We start from the raw sequence: 27,944 nt of genomic DNA on the forward strand, positions 1-27,944 counted from the left end.
ATATATATATATATATATATATATATATATATATTTGCTACAAAATAGCTACATATTGCTACAAAAAAATTATATTACTATTACTGCCACTTTATAATTTTTTCCAAGGTGCGTAGCGTACGAGCGCTGTTGTTAGGAAATTTAAAAAGTGGTGCTAAAGTAAATAAATTCTAATATGGAAGTTACAATTTTCCTCTTATAAGCTCTTTTTTTCTTTTTTTTTTTTAATTAGAACTTCGATTCTCCATATTTTGCGTCTATATTTATTTTAAAATATTAAGCCTGCCAACTGCTCCGCTTTCGGCAAAAGATTTTATAAGGCTGTAGCAAGTAAGAACAAAATTTTACTTAATCGCGTTAAATTTCGCCACCACTTTAAAAGGCTATCTAAGAAATAAATGAAATAAAGCGTCATGTTATTAAAATATTTAAATGTTAAGGTGAGCAACAAAGATTTGAAAGAAATTTAATGACCCAGGAATCAACCGAAATGACATTCTATTACAAGCAAGTTATCATTTTCATTAGCATTAAATACAAACGTAACTAAAACATTTTGTTTTCGTACTTTTACAATCACTTTTAAAATGTTTTATAGACTGTAAGATTCCTGTTTAATGCTTCAATAATGGCTAAACCTAAAAAGTGGTCTATATATAAAAAGTTCCATTACGAGAAAAGAGGTAGTTCATATTTGTTACAGGGACTGCCACAGGCGACTATAAATGCAAAAAGTGGTAGAAACTTAATTCATTTTTATTTATTATAAGCTCTTTAGTTAGACAATAGTAACTACCACTAAGACTTAAATTTCAAATTATTCATATTTAAAGTAAAAGCATTCTTCGAATTCAGTTTTAATAGTAAACTTGAAAAAATATGTTACAAAAAGTTGCTAATTTTAATCTCTCTTAACCGGTTAACGCCCAGCGTCTTATATTTAGGACAGTTCCTTTATCAAAGACACTCATTGTGATGGGAAACTTATTTCAGTATTTTCATTTACCTGGGTGAATTAAAATATTTTCAGATACCATGATGATTTAGTTATTTCTGATTAGATCAAGAATTATAAGGAGCAAGTACTTTTTGCATAGTTGATAAAGCTATATATTTAGGCTTAACCATTAATAAAAAACTGACCTGGTCTGACCATGTAAATAACATTAAAAATAAAGTATATGCAGCAACCAACAAANGGAAAAAACAATTAATTTCAATAATATATTATACCACGTTTTCCATAAAACCACTTTTTGTATCATTTCATTATATAAATTCTGTACAAAACAGATTAATAAAACTTTGAAATCGATTAGTCACCACTATTTACATTTTTAGTCGCCCGTGGCAACCCTGTGTTTACACAAAGATGAATTTTCCGTGCTTTGATTTATATCATTGATACTTTGCTGTAGATAGAACTACCTTGTTGACCGTCTTTTGAGGATGGTTCTTTTTTTCCTACAAAAAAGTATTCCCGAATAATTTAAGGAAAATAATAGATTAACCCCTCCCGGAAACCAGCTATTAATGAAACTGTTTTGCCAACCAGTTTTTCTTCATTTCAATCTCGTTTTTACCACTGTTCCAGAATGTGACCACCTTGGCTAGGCACCAAAAGAACATAATCAGTTGGTTTTTTCATTAAAGCGCTCTATAACACTTTGTTCTTACTATTTGAAATCTTTACTTTTACATGAATTATATGCTTTTTTTTCTAGTGGGGAAAGTGGTAGCGGCAAAACATATTCTTCAATGTTGCTGCTACGGCAACTGTTTGATGTTGCCGGTGGTGGGCCGGAGACGGATGCCTTCAAGCATCTGGCTGCAGCCTTTACAGTGCTCAGGTCACTGGGCAGTGCCAAAACTGCCAACAACTCTGAATCTAGTCGAATCGTAAGTATTTCATTTCCCCCTCATATTAATCGAAATTAAATCAGCTCAACTATATATAACCATGATTACAGTCGAACCTCGTTAAAGCGAAATCGGAAGGGACTATCATAATTATTTCATGTTAACCGAATTTTGTTTTATCCGATACATCATGAAAACAATTTATTACTTATTATTAATGCATGTTATGTACTACATTATGAACCAAGCAAATTAAAATAAGCTTAAAAGTTTTAACAACTTTATAAAATAATTTTATTTATTTGCCCATCTGCTACTTCTAACAAAGAAAGAAAATAGAAAAAGCCTCAAAATGAAATAATTGGGATTTTATTCACATGCTTATTATTTTTGCAGTGTCCAGTTTCCCTTCATGTTAACACGTTGAATGCCACGTTAGTTTTACATGGCTTGCTCGTCTGGCCATTCGGTAAATAACTACAAACTAAATTTGCAAATATTAGACAGATTTTGCTAGTTTATGAAAAGGTTTAGCATGATATATTCTGAAATGAGAGTGCATGATTCTAAGAAAAGTGGTGAATTATAAAAGTCCACGAATTCTTTAGAAATAGTGGTGGATAAAAATCTACTAAATTGAATTTATTAAACCAGGAATCGCAATTGATAAACTACCACATGAAAATATTTATTCGCTGTACGGAGCAAGTTGACATCTCTGTGTGTATATAAATAAAACTATTTTTGCGCGTTCTGTAATTTCTTCAAACCATTTTAGTAACGATAATAATATTTAAAAAAATTTTAAAAATTTACTCGAATTATGTGTTTTTAATAATCTTGGCTTCACCGGTGACCCCTGTGGAGCTTCGAACAAACTCAGTGCCGGTCGGTCTCTGGTGACCCCCATGGCATTCAACGTGTTAAGCGATGATCAGCTGGAAAACTTACTGTTCAATATGTAAAATACAACAATAATTGATTGCTGGCTCACGAAACTAAACATGTGTTTCATGTAAAGTGATATTTCACATTAAGCGGTTTCGCGTTAATGACGTTCGACTGCATTGAGTCGCACGAAACTAAATGAGACGCAGACAATACTTTGCGTTTAAAGATCACGACAGCCAATTCTTACGTTAGTAAAATTGTATAAAATATCCCGTACATTGTGTACACGAATTAAAGTGCCTAGTTGATGAAGGTTCTAAGTGATATCCTAGAAAAAATTTGTTTAAATTTGTTAAATTGCGTTTAAAGATCACGACAGCCAATTCTTACGTTAGTAAAATTGTATAAAATATCCCGTACATTGTGTACACGAATTAAAGTGCCTAGTTGATGAAGGTTCTAAGTGATATCCTAGAAAAAATTTGAAGGTTCTCAGAGAAAATCTTATTTTGATCTTATTTAAATAAACAAGCGGAATTTAATTTTGCCACATCTTTAAATTCCACCGACCTCACCTGATGAAGGTACCGAGAAACAGTCTTTGAATGTTTTTAGAGTGGAAGAAGGTTTCAAGTGCAATTAACAACAAACAGTCACGCATCGATTTTTCATCAATTTAAGAGCTTAGTAGATGAAGGTAGTGCGAAATGATATTTTAAAAAAAATTCTGCACAAGATATCTTAATTTGGTCTTATTTAACTTCATAATTTCATTTGGTCATGTCTTTAAATTTTGATGATCCCAGTGGATTGAGTTACCAATTAACAATCTTTGAGTGTTTTTAAAGTAGAAGGCTCAAGGTGCATTTAACAACAAAATTGAAGTATTGATTTTTCAATGATTGAAGAACTTAGTGAATAAAGGTTTTAAATGATACTTAAAATAAAAATAATAAATAAATAAATTTTAAAAAGTGAGAATTTTTAAAGAAATCTCTTAAGAGACCGCTATACCCCTATTGAAACTCTTCATCGCAAAATTTCTTTCACCTAAATAACTTTTTTTTAAAAAAGAAAAATAATATTAAAAAAAAGTAAGTTCTGGTAAAACATAGAGTAAACCATGAAGTTTCGAATGCTGTAAAAATGCTGTCAAATTATGAAAATGTTAAAAATTTATTGCATGATACTTTTTTTTAAAAAAGAAAAATTATATTAAAAAAAAGTAAGTTCTGGTAAAACATAGAGTAAACCATGAAGTTTCAAATGCTGTACGAATGTTGTCAAATTATCAAAATGTTAATAATTTATTGCATGATACTTTCCTCACCGCATAATCCTGGCATAACTTGTTTGGATTTTGACATTTCGAAAGCATTTCTTCATCATCCGAAACTTCTTGGTTATTCTTCGTAGTTTTACCTGAACTTACTTTTCTCTAAACTTTTTCTTTTTTAAAAGAAGGAAAGAAAAAGAAGGAATGAAAAAAAAAAAATAGGTGGTGTACTAAGTATTAAGTTGTACTAAGATATTTTAAGTTGGCCAGATTTCAAAATTTAGATGACCTCAGAGGATGATGATTCCAAGTAAAATATTTGAGCGATTTTAAAGTTAAAGAAGGTTTTTAGTGCATATGAACCGAAATTTGAAATAATTTCTCTATATGAATAGCTGCTCATTTTGAAAAATTACAACAATCATCTAAAGTCGTTGATTTTCTTTTTAATAAAAAAAGAAAGAAATTGAATTTAATCAAGTGATTACAGTTTCGGCGATAATTGCAAACCTACCATCAAAACAAATTGACAATGATGATTAATATAGCCCTCTTCTTCAAAACAGAAAGATCATTACATTGTCAATGACATTGAATTAACCATGGATCATTAAAATTATAATTTGTCGGTACTTTTATTTAAAGCTTTAGTGATATTCTTAAATAAAGAAACGATTATCCCGTATCATTTTGGCAAAATAAATCGTCGAATCAAAGCATTATTTTAGACACCAGGAAAATTGCAATGCCTGAGCAGACCATTATCTCGAGTTTTAATTAATGGATTAAAGTGTAACAGGCGTGGTACGCAAATTGAACGCAAGTTTTTTTTATTAATCGGTTTTGCAGACCTCTCCTCCCCCCCTACTTGTTTTTTGGTGTAATTCATTATACCCATAATACGCCATGAAGAAATTGAAAAAAAAATCGTAGATCATCGACTTTGATCGGAAGAATACCTAAATAAGCTAATTTAAATTTAAATTGCTGTTTATTAATTGTTATCCGTGATCGCTGCTTGGCACAAATTTATATTGTTATTGATGATAGGATAAATCCATTTATTATAAGAAGATGACAGTATAGATCTTGTTTCTTGTGAGACACTTTTGAACTATAGATCCACTTTACTTGAGACAATTTTTACAGTCAAAGTTCTAATCTGCATCTAAATTAGATGAAAGAAGATTTTACATCATGTGAGACACGTTTCAACGATACATTAATTTTACTCCGTACAATTGTTTTCGTCTCCGTTCTATCTAAAACAGACATTATTTATCGTGAAACTTAAACTTCATATCCAATTTACTAAGTGTAATTGTTACAGTTTCAGCTATAAACTGCTTTAAAATTCGATAAAAAAAGATTAATTAAAAAAAAAAAGTTTCAAGTATCAATTCATTTTACTAAGTGCAAATGTTACAGTTTCTGCTCTACTCTTGGATTAGAGACCATGATTTCTGCGAGAAACTTCAAAAAGTAGTATTTAAAATTATAACTATCTTGTTTTAGTCTGATTTTTTAATCCGAAAAACATTCAAAAATATATAATAGCTTTTTTTATTTGCTCGTAACATTGTTTCTTTGATGTATATTTAATCTTAATTTATAGATATGTAAACTTTAACTGAAAAATGAAAATTATCAAATTAATTCTGCTTTCAAAATTTCTAAAATTGTACTCCTAACCATAAAATTTCGCAAAAAAATATTAAACGAAATAAACGTTAAAGGAAAGCATGCTGGTCAATAATTGTTTTTTTTATTTATTTAATTATTCTAGTTATTTTATTTTGAACGTTTGGAGTGCCTTAACGAGTAAGTTAAATTCAAAATTAGTTAGCAAGACGCACGGAAAAATTGGTGGGCTTATGGTTTTTATTAAGACTGGTCACAGATTTTCACAATTTCATAACCACATTGAACAAAACGTTTCCTCCACATCTGAAAATATGACACAATTATATCAAAGTAAAATTATTCTCAATTTTTCTGTAGTTTAATTCAATGAATGGGAAAAACTATTTAAATATTAATTCATCTTTTCCAAACGCTTGTACTTTTCAACCTTTTCAGATCGAAGAAGAATTTTTATCTTTCTTTCGAAATATGTAATTTTTTTTTCTTCAGTTATGAGCTACTAACTCCTTCGTATCATAATCCTATGACCCTTAAATCATTAATCACTTTCTTTAAATTGGAAATGAATTTTTTTCCGTCATCTCTCAACACTTTTACCTTGAACGGCAACTTTTTCTCTGGAAACACGACCCGATATTTGTCATCCAACATCTTCTGCATGAAAGATTAAAAAAGTGTCCCCGTGTTGCCTACAATTTAACTATCGTCATATCGATCTTTAATGACCGATACGGATTCCATGCGGGGCTCCGGCTGCGTTCCTTCGAATCAATCATGGGGAGGCTCTCAATTCGGTTCATTTAATAATTATTGAGCACCAGTAATTAAGCCGTGAGTTATACTACACCTTTCTGGTTTTTACCGAGCCTCCAGTCACCCGAAAGATGACAATGACATACGTGCTGGAGGTTGAGTCAGCACATCAGATGAATACAAATAAACGAAAGACCAATAAATGAAAACAACTTTGATTTGGAAATTGGCAAAAGAAATCTTATTCGGAATGCTTAGGGACAGGAACTCCGGCTTCTGGTCATTGGCTCTGAGAGAACCTCAGGGCACGTCAATCAAATGGATACGCCCATCACTTACTAAGAACCAATCCAATCAAAATACCATTTCGGCGTGGGCGACGAGTTTAAGAGAAATTGCTGAAAATTAATATTTAGTAACTGTTTATCAGGTGGACGTTTTTTTTCTTTCTTTTTTTTTAAAGATGGTACCGGAAGACTCCGCAGATAGTGGTCATGGTATCTGCGGTTGATATCATGAAGATATACGCCCTTGTGTTCATTATAATACTTATACATTTTGAGAAGCTTTTAAACGCTGACTCTTGGGGGGGGGGAATTATTCTTAAATCTTAGAACGATGATTATATATCTGGTACTTGACCGTAAAGCTCATAGCCATCAGAATCCCGTTAATCGACGGGTTTCAAGGTTTGTGCATTCGATGGTTCGCAGAAGTAAACAAAAAGAAATTTATAACAATCACATACGTGAATTTTTTTTTTCATCTTAGAATTAAACTCTTATGAAGATAAAAAAAAAAAGTTAGAAGTTTTCAACTTCATATTTAGGATTTTATAATTCATCCTGATTATGCGCGTAGATATAATTTTAAAAATCGTTTAGTGCCTGAAATTACAGTTTTTATTTTCCAGTTGGCTGTAGTATACAATAGTTACAGTGCTGGCAGTTGTCGTAGTCAGTAGTAGTATACAAAAAAGAATTTATAACAATCACATTTCTGAGTTCTATCATTTTAGAATCAGCCGCATTCTTTAGTGTGATATCTGTCCCCTTAAAAATTGTCCCTGGCTTCTTTTTTTTTCCATCTTCTTTTTTTTAAAGCACTTTTTTAGATTTGTGTCTCTCAGGATTTAACCATTTGATACGGAGAATGTTAGAAGACTCTTCAACAGGATGATTTTTTAGATCGTTTATCAGCAGATTTCAAGGTTTATCCAGTTGGTGACATAAATACATAAAAAGAAACTCATAGTAATCGATTTCGTGAATTTTTTCAGCCTTGAAATTTGAATCATGCTTCTAAAAATAATTAAATAAGAATCAAAGCATTTTCTATTTGATATTTTCCAAGGTTCTACATTTGATTCTGGAAATGCGAGAAGGACTTTCAACAATATATTTTTTTAAAAAATCATTCATCGGGTTTATGCAGCTAAGGTTTAGCAAAAGCATGCGAAAAGAAATATATAACAAACAAATCAGAGTTATATGCTTCCCTAAAAATGTGAGAAGAACTTTTCATATACCTTATTGTTAAAATGATGTGAGATAAGCTTAGAATTTGCTCCCTAATTCCCCCACCACTGAAATTAATTCAGAGTTGTTTATATACCGAAACTGGTAATGGGACCATTTCTTACCTAGCTTGTTTTTGGGTACCTTGACTACCAAGACATATCAAAAGTTATAACGCACATGCGTGATTGTTTCTACCATGAAAAATAATTGTTGTAAGTCTTGGTAATCACGGATATTTATCCCTTATGCGAAAACAAGCTGGAAAGAAGATGATCTATCGTGAAAAAAAAATCCATCATGAAGCACTTGCGTTGTTTTTTCAATTGCACGGCAGAATAAGTTACTTTGGCCCTTTATATTTACGTTTCAATTATTGATATGTAGTGGTCTACAAAATTCTCAAAATTCGAATTCAATAAAGGAAAAAAAAAGAAATATTTTACTTCTGCTACCATTGAAAAAAAAAAATTCCTGATACTACGGAAATTCCGTAGTAGTTGGAGGACATGTTCACAGGGCCTAGTGTCAAATTTCCTATGGATATAATGTAGCTATATTGTTAAAATAATCTGTAAAACCTAGAGTTTTTTTTTTTTTGGACCGTTTTTTCAGAAAATAAATAAATAAGTACTAGAACAAGTGTTTTATTATTGTGATTTATACAAACAAGTGATTTCGATCTAGTTTAATAATATTAAGTCTACCGGAAATTTCTGTCCGCGAAAGTGCACGCCTCATTTTACATTAATGCAAAAGGTTTTTTTTGCGAATGAAAGTGCAAGGGTAATTACTGTTAAACTAAATGGTAATGTTCTAGCTTAAAGGGCATGTGCAAACATATTCCCACTTGTTACGAAAGTTTCTGTCAGAACGAGGAAAATCGAAGTATGAGAATAAAAAGGGGAACTGAATTTTTTGATTTTCGTCCAAATATCTCGATTCGGTAATATCTTTCAAAACATTCGAGATATACAGGGGGTGGATAAAACAATGGAAACACATCTATACTAACTCATCTTTTCATATATTTCTCAAGAAATACTTAGAAAACTATTTTAAGTGTTTAGGTTATGCGATTTCTTATACGTATCAATAAAGTTTAAAGCTTTTAGGGGTTTGAGGGACCGGTAACAAATTGCGAAGTTTTTGAACACCCTATGCCAAAAAAGACAGTGATATGCTTGCAACTTATGTCAATAAAAAACTAATTTTTTTGATTTACGTTTTTTTACTATATCTTTTGAAATATTCAACAGCATCAAAACAAAACTTTTAAAGTAATTTTTACTAGATGAAAATATCATTTTAAAATTTGAAGGAAAAAAATTCGTTAAAAATTGCGCAAAACATAAGTATTTAAAGCAATCCTTTTATACTGCTCTTGCGCATAAAACATTTAAATTTTTATTTCTTCATAAATTTGCTTTGAATGATATTTGATAATTTCTAAAAGCCGTCCGATTCGAATATCTTGAAAATGTAAAAAGTTTCTAGCGATTTTATAAGAAGTTTTTGTAAAAATTGGGAAAAAAAAGTTCTGAATGGTAAGGGGTTTTCCACAAATTTAATTTTGTACTATAAACAAGATTTATTAAAAATAACATCGATATTATATAGGACCACACCTATTAAATAACGCTTTATTTCATATGTTTTATTTCCTATTAACATCGCATTTCGTTGCCTGGATCATCATTTTAGGATGTTATCATTGGTTATTAAATTTTGTTTTATATTGCAAAATGGTATTTGTGGAAAACCCTTCATTATTTATAGCTTTAATTTAAGAAAAAAAGTACAAAAGCTACTAAGAAATTTACAAGAAACTTTTTACATTTTCCGGATTTTCAAACCGTTTTTTTTTTTTTTTTTTTTTTTTTTTTTTTTTTTTTTTTTTTNTTTTTTTTTTTTTTTTTTTTCCTGCACTGAGTTGCCAAATACGATTCTAAATAATATTATGAAAAAATTATGTTCTCCGCGCATTGACTGTCTCGTTAAACCCCTAAAAGCTTTAAACTTTTTAGATATGTATGAGAAATTGCATAACCTTAATACTTATAAAGTTTTAAAATAATTTTCTGAATATTTATTGAGAAATGTGAAAAAATGAGTTAGCATAGAAGCGTTTCCATTATTTTTTCCCACCCCTGTAAAATTGTTTCCCATCTAGAGTCGGTGGAATGAAATAATGCGATTTTTTAAGGAATTCCTTTTTTCTGACAAAATTTTACCTGTATAGTTTTGCACGCTGCATTTTCAGAAATGTAGTTTAGCACCTTCATACCAAGCAAAAAAAGTAACATTTGAAAAATTTAAGCGCAGACAAATGTACAGTATTAAATTACTTATGCAAAATCCCTAAATGCATATGGGGAAATTCAAAAAGTACGTACACAAAAATGGAGAAATTTTAACACCCTCCCCTCCTTCGTACATTACCGTACATAAGGTCTTACCCCCCCCCCCCCTTAGAGTACGCACATTTTATTAGTCTACCCCCTTTTTCATGAAAATTAAAATAATTATCTTTTAAATAAAATTAAATATTTATTTAAAATGATTTATTCATCAAAGTAAAATTTGAATTTGGTGTATGCTTATAATGTACGTACTTTGCATAATACCTCCCCCCTCCCCATCGTACAAAACCATACAAAATAGCAAATCCCCTCCCTCCCCCTTCGGGATGTATGTACATTTTGAACGGCCCCTAATTATATCGTTTGAACTCTTATAGAAAAAAAAAACTTCGTTGTAGTTTTAAGGTATCGAACACTATTTTTCTCAATATCACGGATAGAATCCCCTATGTCCCACAAATTTATTATGAACAAGAAGCATCGTTAACAAAGAGAATCTCAATGAATAAAGACGTTTTTCCAAAAGATCCCAGTTCTGCTAATTATCAGAGTAAAGTACTGATAATTAGAACATTTCTTTTCAACAAAGAAAACTATTTTTAACTACTACTATTTATTTTTTTAGCAGCAAGTAATTAAGTAATGTATTAAGTAATAGCGCCCAACCTATAAACGGGTGTGATGTATGGGTGTTGCGAAAAGTCGACTTCTTGGCCATAGATGGCGCCACTAGAAAGCAAGACCAATCGCATCCCCACTGCCTTAATGGCCGGTGACAACAATAACATTAAGTAATAGCAGTCATGGATAGTTTACTTCATTTGAAATAAATTAATAGATTAAATGTTTTTATTTAGTAGCACTTAATATTTTCTAAAAATTGTCTGCTCTCTGAGCTTCCGAATATTTTTACTATCCTATATTTATATTTCTATAATTATTATTTTTAATTCACTAGTCACTTTTCCCATCATTGTGGGTAGACCATTAAAAGGTTGTTATGATATTTAGTGGTCAAAATGTAACTAGATTAAATGTCATTTTTAGGGTCACTTTATCGAAGTGCAAGTAACAGATGGAGCTCTGTATCGAACCAAAATACACTGCTACTTCTTGGATCAGGTAAGTTAGGATCACTTTTTCGAATCAAGTTTTTTTCCAACTTTTATTTCATTTTTTTTTTTTCTTTCTTATTTTTTCTCTTTTGGGAAAAAAATCCATTGACTTTAAATGTCATCTTAGTCTCATTTGTTTTTTTAATTTAGTTTTTATTGCATTGGTTAATAGGTTTTTAGTTTGTAATAGCAATAGTATTATCTTTATAAGCTGAAATGCTATTGAAGTATCTATAAAATATAATTTTAGCGTTTTTGTTTAAATTAAGACGTTGTGTGGAAATGACAAGTCAGCAATGAAGATAATTTTAAAAAAAATATGGTTGAAAATTTAGGTGGATGCAGTTTATTAATTCTCGTTTTAGTAATTTTTAAAGAATTTTAAATGTAAAATTTATTTTAGGATACTTTTTACTTTTACCTAGTATAATATTTTTACCTAGAATGGTATTCTTTACAGTTACCTAGTAAACATGCACATTTCTAGAAACTTATACAGGAAAATAACAGCTGCGGAAAATCTAAGTCGGCATTTAAGTACATGAGTGACTATCACTACATATTTCTTCGGAAATATATCTGTTTAATAATTCTAAGCGGACTTATCTTTAAAGTTGTATCTTAACCCTTTAATGGGCCCTTTATTTCTAGTAAAGGTAAATTAAAGTTTTTTTGGAATTGAAATTGTTTTAAGAACAGTATTTGATATAAAAAAAAAACTCATTTAGTTTATAAAAATGCCATTTTTTTGGTGGTAAATATATTTAACATGACCTATTAGGAACTTACTGACTTTTATTTTTCTTTATTTATAAAATAAATTCCTTAAATGTTGCAAACTTCAAAAGGAATTATGTATTTTATAACTTATATACGCTTTTTAAAAGTGACAAATGGTTTCCAATTTTATTCAAACTCACTTCAAGAAAGCTGAAGTTATTGAAAAATGGAAACCTAAATTAAAAGTGGTAAAACGTGGTGGTAAGTATATGAAAAGGGTTAAAAAAGGACAGAAAAAGAAATACATTCACTGCGTAAATCTTGAATTTATTACTACAAGATTTTTTTTTATATATATAACTTTATTCCGTTTATTTTTCAAGGACTATAGAATCCTGTTCAATCAATATCGAAAAGTAAAATCAAAAATTGCAGAAAACTAATGTTTAGAGCAGTGTTTCCCAACGTGGGGCCCATGCCCCACTGGGGGGCAATTTGATTGTTAAGGGGGGCAATTCGAAAATGGACTCGACTAGAATTTTACCCATTTGCTCCGGAACATTTAAATACAATGTTAGATTTCGGTGCCAAAATTGAGAGAGAGAAAAGTAAATTCTTAAATAATTGCGGTCAATAAATATTATAAATTCGTTTGATGAGACCAAAATATCAACTTGGGTTTTTGGCGTCGTCAAGTTAACTAACCTATGCAGTTGTTCGCATCTGAATGGCCCGTCGCAACTTCTGTAGTGTTTCGCAACATTCAGTGATAGAAATCAATACCATAGTATGTCTTTTATGCCTGCNTATATATATATATATATATATATTGCAATCCTAAAGTATGATTTCAAAATTGCTGGTATAGAAAAAAATTATTAACCTCCAACGCCCATTTTGGTCAATCCCAATATTGCATGGGTAATAATGGCACCATTTTTAAACGCTTCAGGCATAATTCTTCAAATTACGAAAAAAGTTTTGCTATTAAAAATCATCCAAAACATTTGCCAAAAAAAAGAGTGTTAATATCAAGTTATTATAGAAGTGTTCACGTTATTTTGTCCTACACGTGTATGTTAATTTTAGAGAGAATCATGAAAAACATGGTTTTTATGATGGCGTTTAAGAACTATATTGTTCTAATTTGTTCAGCCTTTTCAGTTATACATTTTAATGTTAATTATTTTGTTTGCAGACACGGGTCATACGTTTGCTTCCTAATGAGAAGAACTACCACATATTTTACCAAATGTTGGCTGGTCTCACTCAAGAAGAACGCGGTAAGTATGCCAATAAAAAAAAAATTTCGGTACATTTCTTTGTTTGAAGTGATACTGCTTTTTTTTAAATTCAGGAGTTTGAAATCATTTGAGAACATAAACATGAAGTGGACTCTTTTTAACTCAAAGGTGAATAGTTTGAAGAGGCCTTAATCCCCTTTAAATTTTAAATTTGAATTCGAAACCTGAGCTGTAGCAGATCTTAACTGTGCAAACGATTATTTTAAATTACTAAACTGAAACATAGACGTACTTTTTTAGAACTTTTTTTGATGGATTTAAATTCTTCAGCTCTTGGAATATAGGGAGGGGGTGACATTGAAACATTGTGTATTCCTCATCATTAATATATCAATTCAGTGGGTGTGCAGCTTCAAATGTATAGTTCCGAAGGCTAACTGCGTTTCATCTAATTCAGGAGTTTGGGAGCAAATATCGTGGCATGTTCTAAATAAAAAGAGAATGTTATAAAGAGGAAGTTTTATATGATTTTTACTTGCGAGTTTAGTACTTGATCATTTGAATCAACTCAGAAACGTGACCAAATAACAGAGGTAGTCAACAAGTTTCACCAAACTAAAATTTTTACAACAGATATGTGGTTATTTTGACTTGTCTTCAATTCAATTTATGCATTCTTTTTTCAGCACAACTAAGTCTTGCTGGTTATTCCTTACATAATCTTTGTTACCTAAATCAAGGGGATATAACACAGAATGAAAGTGAAGATGCATCCAGATTCGAGGCCTGGAAGGTAAACTCTTCTTTCCAATACCTTTTTAATCTAAATGAAAATTTTAGTGCTTAGTGCAATAGTTGTACTCGTCTTCTGGGGAAAATACCACTGTAAAATTTAAAGTGCTTACCAATATTGGAGAAAATTACTTTCATTTCCTTCGTTTCAGCTACTTATTCTTCCTAATGAGTAGCTTTTAATAATCAGATTTACCGGGTCCGATATCGCTGGTAGAATATGACAAACTTACTGTAATAGGATTAAATCTGACAGTAATAGAGGGAATTTGATAAACACGGGTAGTAATAACTTTTTGCCTCTTTTTACTGCATTTTATTTCCCCAGACAAATAAACTGGCTTCGACCAAACTTCGCAGCTACTAATGATATAATTCACTTTTACAGAAAGTAGACATGCATAATTACTTTAAAAGAATATCGTATCAGTAACCATCATTCAAAAGAGAACATAACAAAGCGTAGTGGCAAACATTTAGGAGAGGCGGAACAACATAAAGATAAAAAATTACTTAGTATCTTATGACCAGAAACGTCAAAGGAAGGCTGTAGGAGATCTGAAAGGGTACAAGAGAGTGATTAATTGGAAACATTTATTGTAAATCATGTGTTTAAGTAGCTCATTCAATTAATACAGTTCATAATTTTACAACATTTTCTCCTATTTTGCGTCATTAAATGATAAACATGCCTATTCCTGACACTGTTAAATACACAGGGAGTTTCTTTGATGGCAGCAGCAATGCAATTGAGTCTTTTTGAAGAATCCACAGATATACGATAACTTTGAGAACTCTTCAAAGGAAGAAATTATGGCTGGATAAATCAGGAGAACACGGGAGCCACCTATCAGTACCTTTGTAGTACTTTTAGGCACGCCATGACAGTTATGAGATGCGGGGCACCACTTAGTGGTCCACAATGAATTGGCCAATCATGGGATGTTCGTTCGTACGTTGTAGTGGAGCTGGGCGTTTGAGGCCTTACGGCTCTTTTTCCATTCATCCTGAAATTAGGCTAAAAAACATGCATGACTAAAATAAAGTTTGGTGAGCAAAATGGAGTTCGTGAGAGAAAAAAATGGCACTTTGACATTATTAGGTAATAACAAAATTGCAAGTAATAAAAAAGTACACGAAAAAAGGTAAAATTAAAGTACAATGAGAGAATAAACGCTGATGAATATTTACAGTTTGGAAATACATACAAAAGGTTAAAGGAATGTGAGGATGTGTGTATTTGTGTAAGTAAGTGTGGTTCTGTTAAAGTAGAGACCCGGCAGTCCTGGTAATTACCACTACCTAACATGGGTTGTTATGTAATTCTCAGTCTTTATAATGTGGCTCTAAATTTTAAGAACTGGTAACTATATTTCTTAGTCTCCTTTATTTTGAGTAGTATGGTGAAGGATATGAGCCAGTTAAAAAATATTTCCTAGTAAAAATCATTTTGTACAAATAACTCATTTTAGAAAGAAAAAAAAAAGAGTACTAAAATAATTGAAAATCATTTGTTGTTCTAGTCCTGCCTCTCAGTCTTGGGTATCCCGTCCATGGATGTTGTACGAGTACTGGCTGCTATACTGCTGTTAGGAAACATACAATTTGTGGATGGAACGGGAATGGAAGTCGATGTCAAAGGTGGAAATGGTATGTGTCTGGAGCCTATTTTAAGAATTTTTGTTAGCTTTCTAAATCATCATGGATATTTTATTAAAATGCAACATACTTTTAAATTGTTTTTTGTTACCATTTTGTTTACCATTGTCTCCGACGACGTAAAATATTTAAAACCATTTTTAAGTAATTTTTTTAAGTCTGCTTTTCATCAAAGTCTACGAAAATTAAAAAAATTGTAGATGAATTTTTTTTTTTAATTTATTCTCTTTTAAGATGTCTCTTTACCATTCATCCACTTGGATGAAAACTTTTTTTTTAATTATTGTCTATTTAAAAACCTCATTATCTATGATTAAAAAAATTGAACTTATTATGTATAATTATTATCTGTTTATGAGGCTACTTCACTATCTTCTATCATGACAATGGTGAAGAGACAAAACTGCAATTTTGATAGTTTTTGTCTCTTCATCATTGTTTTTAACGATGAAAAAATTTGAAGCTATTTTTTAAATTGTTGAATATTTAGAAACCTCTTCATCATTGTCTATGATGATTAAAAAATTTGATGCTATTTTCATATTGTCGACTTTTTGAATTTAGACAGGGACATTTCTTTTCTAGAATATATATATATATATTTTAATGCCTTTATGTTTTTTCGTGAGATTATGTCTTAATTTCAATTTAAAACATTAATAGTTCTTCTTCTTTTACCACATTAAATTATTCACATATTTACACAGTTTTTTTTCCCTTTTTCTTTAGCTGAACTAAAGGCTGTTGCAACTCTTCTTGGAGTATCTAGTGTGGCACTTTTCAGGGGCTTAACGACACGAACTCACAATGTTCGAGGACAACTAGTGAAGTCTCTTTGTGATGCCAAACTTGTAAGCATAACACATTTCACGAATTAAAAAGTCTCTTAAAATTACCGACTATTTAAAGACTAATTAAAGAAGAAAACAGAAGGAGATGTGTGCGCATTGCTGCGTTCTACTTAGAAAGTCAAGTTTTTTTTATTTTCACCAAGTTACAAACTACAAAGTTCGTCAACAATTGGAGTTGCTGACTAAATAAGACAATAAAAACAATGTCTTCTGCTGCATTTTAGACCATATTGGCTATTAGTTCGGACATTAGTTATTTTTGTCCTCAGTCTACGATACGACCCTTTGCTTTTTTAAATTTTGGTTATTATTAAAACATTGTTTTATAGTTTTTCCAATCTGCAGCGCAACCTGTTGATGAACTTTGAAACTAAATCCTGGTGATAATAAATTTTATGGTTTATTAAGCAGGACGTTTCTTATATCTTTAATTGATTTTTTGAAATTTTTAGTCCGTTTTGGAAACATAGAAAATGAAATTCTAACATGAAAAAACTATCTTTAAAATATATAAGAACAGCATTATTGACTCATATACAGGGATAAGGGAAAAATTAGGAAACACGTTTATACTAATTCTATGTAAACAATCTTTCTTTTACTAGTAAATGTTTTGGCAGATTTTATGAGGCAAAATTGTTCGCACAGTTATGAAAAATCATGCATGACAGACTTTTATAAATCATGTCATTTTTACCCATGCAAAATTGGAATCGACCAAAATAAGGAGAGCGAATTAATAACTTATTTTAAGCTTTAATGCTAGCAATCTTAAAACTTTGTATATAGAATTGCGATATTTATAGTCCTTTGCCAAATTATTAGACGCACTATAAGATTCTGTCGTATCTTTTCTTTCGTGTCGGATATCTTCGGATTTCTTCGTGATATTTCGTTGTTTGAAAATATTATAGCATTAATGAGAGCCTTTACTGCAGCTTTTTTTACATAGTGAAAATGTTCCGATTGTTTATTTAAACACTGTACACAAAATAAACAAATATCTGCAAAGTATAAAACTACGAAACAAATAAGCACAGCGCATAAAGCCACAAGAACGCGTCCGTAACTGACGCACGCGCAGGAACGCGACTGAAACATGTTTGAGCTTGTTTACGTTCGTGTATCAATCGTTTAACATTGTAATGCAATACATTAAAAATAAATACAAGTAGGAAGTACAATAAAAAAATCTCCTGAATGAAAATCCATTACATGTATGTTTAAATATAAGAGAAATTGCATACAAACTCGTGCAAAACATGTAGTTATTAAAAAACTACAGTGCGTCTAATAATAAACAACCCGATATTATTAAATATATAAAAATAAATAGAATGAATTGGATGGCCCACGAGATTCGAATGAGTGATGACAATACAATAAAAAAGAGATTGCTTTTTAAACCCACTGGAACAAGAAAGCGGGGAAGGCCGCGGTTGAGATGGGCTGACTTGGTGGAGTCTGATTTTCTTGCAATTAATTTTATTTTATAACCGTCGTTGAACAGCCGACCCAATTTCATGGGTTAGCCAGTGATGTTTGACTTCATTGATCTGCTGGGAACCGTGCCTTAACGATCAGTTCACTGAGGGNTGAGGATATTTCACGTCAGCACTGTGGTCGGTGCAAGTCTGGTGCGGAATTCGTATCGATTGGGATTCAAACCCGGAGAACGCTGTATCCCCTGAGCCATCGCGGCTCTTCTTGCAATTAATGAAAAGAATTGGAGATCAAAGATAAATCGAAAGTCATTATGGAGAAATCGTCAAAGGAAGGCACTGGCCCACATTGGGCTGTCTGGCCAACTATGATGTTGATGATGGGTTTAATAATTTAGCCAGAGATTGTATGTAAGAGGGCTTTTAAAATGATAGTATTACTAAACAAGGGGAAAACTAAGGTTTCCAACTTCCTATTTTCATTTTGGTCAATGTTAATTTTGCATGGGTAAAAAGGACACCATTTCTAAAAACTTCTAGCATGATCTTTCAAATTGTGCCAATAGTTTTGCCGTGTAAGATCTTTCAAAACCTTTGCTGTTAAAAGAAATATTGTTTACATAGAGTTAGTACAGAAGTGTTTCCATATTTTTGTCCCACATGTGTTGTTAATTATTAACTTTTAAATAACGTATTCTTTTACATATTGTTATTCAAACATTCTAAATGATTATGTTCCTAGGCCACCTCCACTCGGGACGCCTTGTCCAAAGCTCTGTACTGCCGAACTGTTGCAACAATAGTCAGAAGAGCTAACAGTTTGAAAAGACTTGGATCCACATCCGGGACATTGAGTTCAGACAGCAATGAATCTGTCCATAACCAAACAGGTGATTAGTTAATAATTGAAAATAATTCTTTTACTAATACAATAACTAATTGTAGTACAGAGCAAGCCATCAAGACCTATGTAGGCAAAATGGTTTTTGGGAGTCAGTATTTCTTTAAAATTTACACTTACTCTAACAATTCAACTTTTCACTGACAGAAATAGATCGAATTTTATGAGCTTTACTGGAACAGCTAGAAATCCATGAATCTTTACACTAACTGGAATAGTCCATTTACAGCTTACGAAATTTTTTATTAGTGCGTAAATTTAAAATTCGTGACAGTTTATTGGAACAGTTCGATTTTTGGAGAACTTTACATTTGCCAGCTAGTTTAAATGTTATGAAGCATTATACTAACAAAAACAGTATAAATGTCTTGAAACTTTAAATTAATTGTTAACAGTGCTTTTATAATGGTATAAATATAAATTCAGAAGTGCTACTGCTCCGTTTTCTGTAAAAGTGTTAATAAATTATTTACGAATTAAATAGTAACAAGTGTAGAATAAGGATAAAAACTTTTTAAAAATATCACCACGAAATAACTGCAATAAAATTGCATTTAATATGATATTTTTAATTTTTGATGTCATGTAGTGATGGAAAAATGCTAACCGGGTTTAGCTCTTTTTGCAGTCGAGATACCAACTTTCAGCCTTAGTTATTTGCACATTTGCAAAGTTATTCCGATTTATGGTAATATTTAAAATGGTAGTAAGTTTTATGATTTAACGCTTTGTTATTGATTAAACAGAGATTTAATTTAAAATGATTTCACCCACCACTACCAACAAACAATTTAAACGTGCCTAGATAAAACCTATTAATTGGGTATAATATAGCCTATGTCACAGGTTGTGTTGTTCCTACTAAATTTAACCCATGAACGGCATTTTCTGCGAGCCTAACTTCAAGCCACAAATAAACAAACGAAGTGTTTGATCGTTTAAATAGCTGCTCNGTACATATCAAATCATGTTTTATCTTTATTTTTAATTTAAGTCTACAATCAATATTTCTAGTGTTAAGCAAAAACGTCAATTTGTCATATTAAATTTTTTCATTGTTTTATTAATTCACAAGCAAACGGCTTGATTTTTTTTAATGGCTACCACAATGTATTCGAATGAACTTCAATGTATGTCATAATTAAATGTGTGCTAGTTAAAATATAGAAATTTAATGAGTGAAATATGTATCAATTTATGTTAATATTTATTTATGTCAACTTATGTATATATATATGTCAAATTATGTTTATATTTATATATGTTTACTTAGATTCGATGAATCAGATATTCAAATGTTATATTTACTCAAGCAAAGTGCTTGTTTTTCTATTAGCTACCACATCGACTGCTAAATTCAAACTGTCATTACTATAAATTTTCTGTAAATTTCTAAATGCATACCTGCCAACTTTTAATCCCTTCCATTATAATTTTTCCCAGTGGTATTTAAATGGAATTAAAATTTCAATTTTAAGCAAAAAAATAAGTTGTATTTGAAAACAATTAAGCTGACAGCCATGATAAGTACCGCATATAAATATATGTGCTTAATTTTTTTAAGAATAGTGGTGATCAAAATCATTTAAAAATTAAGTTTATAAAAGAAAAAATAGTATATATTTACTACCACTTTAAATATGAAAATAAAATTTTACGCCAAATGCCTAAAAGTTGGCAGGTATGTAGATGTATGGGATAGGGGCCGCTAAGTGGGCCAGGTGCTCAATTTTTGTAAATAAAGTAAGATATGTCATGCTGAACCTTTTAAAAAACTAGCAAAATCTGTTATTTGCAAATTTAGTTTGCAGTTATTTACCGTGTGGCCAGACGGGCAAGCCATGTAAAATTAGCGTGGCATTCAATGTTTTAAACTTTTCAGTACAGAAATAGATCGAATTTTATGAGTTTTACTGGAAGAGCTAGAATTCCATGAATCTTTACACTAACTGGAATAGTCCATACGCAACTTGCGAAATTTTTTATTAGTGCGTAAATTTAAAATTCGTGACGATTTATTAGAACAGTTTTTTGGGAAACTTTACATTTGCTAGCTACAGTGCTTTTGTAATAGTATTATTAAAAATTCAAGAATGCTACTGCTCCGTTTTGTGCAAAAGTGTTAATAAATTAGTGACTAATTAAATAATAACAATTGTAGAATTATGATAATTGCGCCAACCTTTTTAAAAATATCCCCACGAGATAATTGCAATAAAGTTGCATTTAATATAATATTTTTAATTTTTGATGCTATGTAGTGATGGAAAAACGGCTTAAATGGAGAAATGCTTACCAGGTTTAACTCTTTTAGCAGTTGTGATATCAACGTTCAGCCCTAGTTATTAGCACTTTTGCCAAGTTATTCCGATTTATGGTAATATTAAAGTGGTAGTAAGTCTTATGATTTAACGTTTTATTATTTATTTAATTTAAAATGATTTCACCTACCACTGTATATAAACAATTTAAACATACATAGATAAAACCTATTAATGATGTGAAGAAGTATTTGAATGCTAGCTAAATAAAATAACCTAAGAATTTAAAATGGCAGTTAAATTTTTTGCTGTCATGTTTGATCCTGATACGTAGAATTATTATTGGATAAACGAATTTTACAGTTGTGTGCAAATATTTTTAAATTCGCTTTAAAAAAAAATCTCGAGACATGATGGCGATATACCCAAAAAGTAAAATTAACATTAAGGGGCCCAAACTTTGGATCGCATTCCTGATCAAACTATGGGGACCCTGTTTCCCAGATTGCCTCTACCTCCGATATTTTGAAGGTCAGAAATCCAAATCAGTCGAAAAGAAGACATATTTATTCAAAAAAAGTACGTTTTTGTTTCTGATTTCGCAGCTTAAAATATCGTCAGCACTAACTAATTAGCATATTTCTGGTTCAAACCATTTGAAATGAGTCCTAGAACGTGCAAATCTGATCATTAGATCAAAAGTTATTTAAAATAATCCGTTTTTTTTTTTTTTTTTTTTAACCCTTAAGCGCACTGTACATTAGGACCGGCTAGTATCTTATTCTGTTTTAAGTGATGGCGGAAAAAAAATCTGCAGCATTTATTTTCAATATCACTTCAATAATTAATTCACTACCATTAGGAAAAACTTTTCTGAAGAGCGTAAAAATCACATTACAAGTTTTTATTTGTTTAGTGATACAAATATTCTTAAAGACAGCTTGACTTGGCGTCATCTTTTATATTATTTATCAACGTTATCATTAATATGAGCTTATCTGGGCGGCTGCCGTGGACTGGACTGGCCATGCTTTCATACGTATAACAGCACACTTGTCGCAGTTTGGTGACTCCTCAATCAAATAAACCTTCTAAATATTGAATTTAGTAACTTCGTAGTTTGTATTTGTTAAAGTAGATAAATTTCTGAAACATTATTTAACTCTCCATTGTAAAATTATTTGTTTATTATGTTTCAGAAAACAGCAGTCAGCATGCATCAACGCTAGGATCTGGTGGTGTGAAAGCCTCTAAGTCAATGACAGTGCTCAATTCAGCTGTGAGGCATGCAACGGATGGTTTCATCGGTATACTCGACATGTTTGGATTTGAAGCCAGCAAAGTAAGCTAATATTGGTCAGGCCAGTTCAGGGGGGAGTGGTCAGTGTTATCCGAAAATGTACACTCTCTAAATTAAACTCTCACTTTTGATGATTCAGCAATCCTTGAGCTGTATCGTTGAGCTTCATCGCGAAATTACGTGATTTATGACAAAGCGTGAACTCTAAAATATATGACGAAAAAACTTCCTCATCGCTGTGCATTGTGGGAGATTTTGAACTATAATGATTAAACTGGAATGGAGACTAGATGATCGAAAATAAAGTGACGAAATAAGCCGACCGACCTGTATCCTGGTCAAGCAGTTGGCTTCGTACCAGCTAGATCGTGGGTTCGAATCCCGCTTCGGACATAAGTGGAAGTTATCTGTCTTTCTTGCGATGTGTGGGTAAAATTGATCCATCTATATGGTGCCCATGATAAAGTAATTATTAGAAAATTAAATTAAAATTAGTTTTGCGTGGAGCAGAAAGCAGGAAACGGCTTAGTCAAAACCGAAGAAAGTTTCGTGAAATTTGAGCATCCATTTTTTACACTGATTCTTTAACATTTGCAGTTATGAAAAAGTTAATTTCGTTTTGAACAACCCATTTCCGGAACAGTTTGTATTTGTAGTTTTATTTACGTCGCACTAGAGCTGCACAATGGGCTATTGGCGACGGTCCGAGAAACGTCCCTGAGGATGATCCGAAGACATGCCATCTCCGTCTTGATTCTCTGCGGAGGGGATGGCACCCCCGCTTCGGTAGTCCAACGACCTGCGCGCTAAGTCGAGCACTTTACGGTTGAACAGTTTAACGAGGACCCATACCGCACATCCTCGATCCCTTCATAGACTGATCCAAGTGGCCACCCACCCGCACACTGACCTCAGCCAGTGATGCTTGACTTCGGTGTTCTACTGGGAACCGTGTCTTAACGACCAGTCCACTGCGGGACCATTTCCGGAACAGCAAAATGTCAATTATAAATTTTAGTCAGGCAGAACATTAACACGCACGACATTAGAACGGTAGATTCTAAATGAAACGACATACTTTAGCTTCTTGTTATTTAAAGAATGGCGGTTGATACAGGCTTCAAAGCAATTGATTATATGCTTCTAGTGGTCTGCAACAATTTTTGAATTAGTGCTGCCAAACTGGATACACTGCGCTGGAAAGGGTTAATGGGTTAATCTCGATTATCCTTGATTGTTATACTACTTTATTTCAAAACATGAAGATGTCATACCACATTTAATGTGATTCCTTTAGTGTTCACTATTTTGTTCTCTGATTGCAGCCAAGTCACTTAGAGCACTTGTGCATCAATTTGTGCGCTGAGACTCTGCAGCATTTCTACAACACCCACGTGTTCAAAAGTAGCATAGAGTCTTGTCGAGAGGAAGGGGTGCAGAGTGATCTGCAGGTAGACTACGTTGATAACGTTCCATGCATAGACCTCATTTCATCACTGGTAAGTCATCTTTAAGTAAAGTATGTGCTGAATTAGAAATGTATGGGTTGTTTATATGTAATGCTATTACAATGATGTATATTTGTTGTAGTATTATTACGTACCGAGGATCTTAAAAATAAATATTAATTTTAAAGTTTAACACGTTGAATGCCATGGGGGTCACCGGTGACCGGCACTGAGTTTGTTCGTAGCGCCACGGGGGTCACCGGTGATCGGCGAAGCATAGATTATTAGAAACACATAATGCGAGTAAATTTTTATTTTTTTTAAGTATTATTATCGTTACTAAAATGGTTTGAAGAAATGAATGCAAGTATAGAACACACAAAAATAGTTTTATTTATATACACAGAGATGTCAACTTGCTCCGGACAGCGAATAAATATTTTCAAGTGGTAGTTTATTAATTGTGATTCTTGGTTTAATAAATTCAATTTAGTAGATTTTATCCACCACTATTTCTAAACAATTCGTAGGCTTATATGATTCACCACTTTTTTTCAAAAATGTCATGGTAAACTTTTTAAAAAACTAGCAAAATCTGTTTAATATTTGCAAATTTAGTTAGTAGTTATTTACCGTGTGGCCAGACGAGCAAGCCATGTAAAATTAGCGTGGCTTTCAACGTCTTAATTAAAGAAAAACGAAAGGAGAGAAAAATTGCATGGTTTTCTGCATTCTACTTAGCACTCTCCAAATTTCAAAATTGGCTACTACACGGTTTTTCAACTGGTGTCACTACTATCCGAAAACCATATAACAACTATTAACAAAGTTGTCAAACAATTACAACTGATGAAACTTGGTGAAATTAGATCTGGTTTCCTAAGCAGATTCTCTTTTATGGTTGGACATTTATGAGATAGTTGATAGGAAATCATTGTTTACCCTAAATTGGTTTATTAAGTTTACTGGAAAGAAATGAAGGAATACTATCATTTGTTCTAGTTTTTCCATTCAGAATCCTCATGCAGGCATATATTCTGTAAAAAAAATATTATGTATGCTAGTATAGCGTTGATCAAAAATGTAATAATGTATCTATGTACGTTTTGTTGTCATCACCACTTTTTAAAACGTCTGAAACTATTGAAATTTCTAACACTCTGCTGTTGTAAATGTTTGGACAACTGTGACAGTTTGCTTACAAGTTGAAAGGTCAGAATTAAAAAGTTGTAGCAGTTACAACTGTATGATTAAGTTTTATTCTTTTTAGTCAAAGCAATGCTTACAAGTTCAATACTAAGAAAAACAAATTCAGTTCTTTTTCTTAACTTTAGTTAAAAAGTATTCCAGGTTTTATATTTTAATATTTGAAAAGATACTCCTTTTTTTTTAACGTTCTTGAAAATATTAAAATATTGAGAATTATTGATTTATTTCAAAATTTTTTATCATATAGCTTTAAAAATTGTTATTAAATTGGCAATTTCTTAAAATCTGAAATAACTTTTTAAATGTACTTTTTCTTTTCTTTTTTTGCTAAAAGTTTTTTTTTAGCAATATTGTTTATAAAGTAAAAAGTGTAAGCTGTAGTTTTAAGTATTCAAATAATGACATGAAATTTGTATTATTTTTAATCAGAGGACAGGACTACTGAGTATGTTAGATGTTGAATGCTCAGTGCGAGGTTCACCTGACAGTTATTTGAAGAAAGTGTTAGCCCAACATCATAATAGTCCAAGGTAAGTATTCGTATAAGATAACACATGTGAAAGAAATTAATTTATTTGTGCCCTATGTACTTTTAAAAACATGGCACTTAAAAAGTATTAAAACAAGTGTTTACTTATTAAAACTTACTTTTTAGACATTACAATAGTTGTTTTATATGCCAAAATACATTAACCTTTTCAGATTTGATATGGCACGCTCCGTGCAGGACCAGAAAATTGTTTTAAAGTGGTAGCTAAATTTTGAAAAGCCTACATACTTTAAAATATTAATATCTGCTACAAATATATTGACGAAAAAACCATTACAATTTAAATTCATTAGCTCACATAACTATTAATAACAAATGAGTGCACCGTTTGCCACCTACCTAGGTGTCACTCTTACTAGTTCTTTAAACTGGAATACCCATATTGAAAATATTATTAGCAAAGCGCAAGGAGCCTATAGATCTCTGAAACCAATATTAAACTATNGTTATCGGCATTTTTATGGAGTATATATATGTCCGAAGTCGAGAGTTTGTTCCTCTTATCTCTCAAAACAAAACGAACCCTATACCTCCAATGTATTCGACCGATCATCAGCTACGCAGCCCCTGCATGGAGCACAACCACTGTTAGTCAAAAAAAGAAACTGGAGATCACTCAAAATAAATTCCTCAGATATATCACAGGAGCCCCCAGATCCATGAGAATGAAAGATTTAAGACGAGAGTTAAAAATTAACAAAATAGATGAGCACATAGTTGAACTATGTGCAAGTTTCTTCAGAGATGCACTCTCTTGTCATACGTGCAATTACTTCAANTACAAATATATTGACGAAAAAACCATTACAAATTAAATTCATTAGCTCGCATAATTATTAATAACAAATGAGTACACCGTTTGAATTTTACGAAGTTGATTTGATTTATTACCTATCAAAGGTGAAATTGAGATAATTAGTATTTGTTTTAATCTTATAATATGAAGTATTAAATATTTTAATAAAATCACCATGTTCCCCACGATACCATACCAACCTGTAAGAGGCGAAAATTAAATCCATTCTCTATTGAGCTGCATGAGTTTATTATACTTACATACAGTCTTGATTTTCGACTGTACTATTTTAAATCTCGAAATACTTGAAATTCTACTTATTTAAAAAAACAGACTAGCTTAGTATGATATGAAGCTAATTAATTCGTTCAACTAGGTTTTAATACTTGCCTCTTTGTTCCCTATAGATTCTATGAACAGAAGTCTAGTACAGATGCCAGAATATTTGGTATCAGGCATTTCGCTGGTCGTGTGCCATATGACACGTCGCATTTCTTGGAGACCAACCGTGATGTTGTTCCTGACGATACTGTCTGTGTCTTCCACAAGTCAACCTGCAATTTCGGTTTCGCCACGCACCTCTTTGGAAGTGAACTTAAAGCATTATACTCACAAGGTAAGTCACCTTTGATTGATTTTGAGCAGCCATAGCGGTCAGGGCATCAAGGTTATGGTCAAGACCATTGTGAAGATGGGAGTTCCATCTCTCATGTGGCTGGAAGCCCATCCAAATTTAAACCAATGGGTAAAAGTTTAAGTGGAAAGTAAAGAAAGCCATTGCGCAGTACTGACCACCATGCCGTTGCTCCTGACATTCGATGACATTAAACCCCCATCCCATGGCCAACAACTGGCTGTCGTGAGAGTGCTTTACCTATTTAAAACCATATGATGTGTTACCAGATGAATACTTATCACTTTACTGCGAACTATTTACATCACGTTATAACTTACAACACAGAAAACGTGAGAGCAATCTGAAATGGTTAATCACCTAAGCATCGTATTATCACATTATAAAATCGCTTATGAGCTGCAATAGTGTCACAACTCAAAAAACACGCGTTTTGAACTAAGAACAGGTATAAATTGGAAAATACACATTCTTTTCAGTAGTAATACTAACACAACTCATAATTCAACTTGAAGGTAATCTTCGTTTAAGCAAACTAAAGCATTTCTTATGAAATTTGTTTAGCAATGAAAACTTTAAACCCACTTATCTCAAAATATGATTTTTTGAGTTGTGCCGCTATTGCAGCCCATGAGAGAAATACATTTGAAAGTTAAATCCAAGTACTAATATAGAGTAGATAGTTATAAAATATTATTAATTGTCGTTAAATACCTCA

The 27,944-nt window shown here is 31.7% G+C and overlaps 1 protein-coding gene across 1 annotated transcript in view; it reads left to right on the forward strand.

Annotated features, from left to right (window-relative positions):
* The window catches only part of LOC107445694 (unconventional myosin-IXb-like dachs), a gene marked incomplete in the record, with an annotated part of 225,639 nt that overhangs the window by 177,142 nt on the left and 20,553 nt on the right, over positions 1 to 27,944 (forward strand). The window contains 11 exon segments of the mRNA XM_043044175.2: positions 1,725 to 1,899; positions 11,352 to 11,426; positions 13,338 to 13,422; positions 14,070 to 14,176; positions 15,699 to 15,825; positions 16,564 to 16,685; positions 18,870 to 19,017; positions 22,489 to 22,631; positions 23,915 to 24,088; positions 25,676 to 25,776; positions 27,000 to 27,208. Coding sequence (XP_042900109.2) covers positions 1,725 to 1,899; positions 11,352 to 11,426; positions 13,338 to 13,422; positions 14,070 to 14,176; positions 15,699 to 15,825; positions 16,564 to 16,685; positions 18,870 to 19,017; positions 22,489 to 22,631; positions 23,915 to 24,088; positions 25,676 to 25,776; positions 27,000 to 27,208 — 1,466 coding nt within the window.

The sequence above is a fragment of the Parasteatoda tepidariorum genome, chromosome 10 (genome assembly GCF_043381705.1).
Source record: "Parasteatoda tepidariorum isolate YZ-2023 chromosome 10, CAS_Ptep_4.0, whole genome shotgun sequence".
NCBI classification, from domain to species: Eukaryota; Metazoa; Arthropoda; class Arachnida; order Araneae; family Theridiidae; genus Parasteatoda; species Parasteatoda tepidariorum.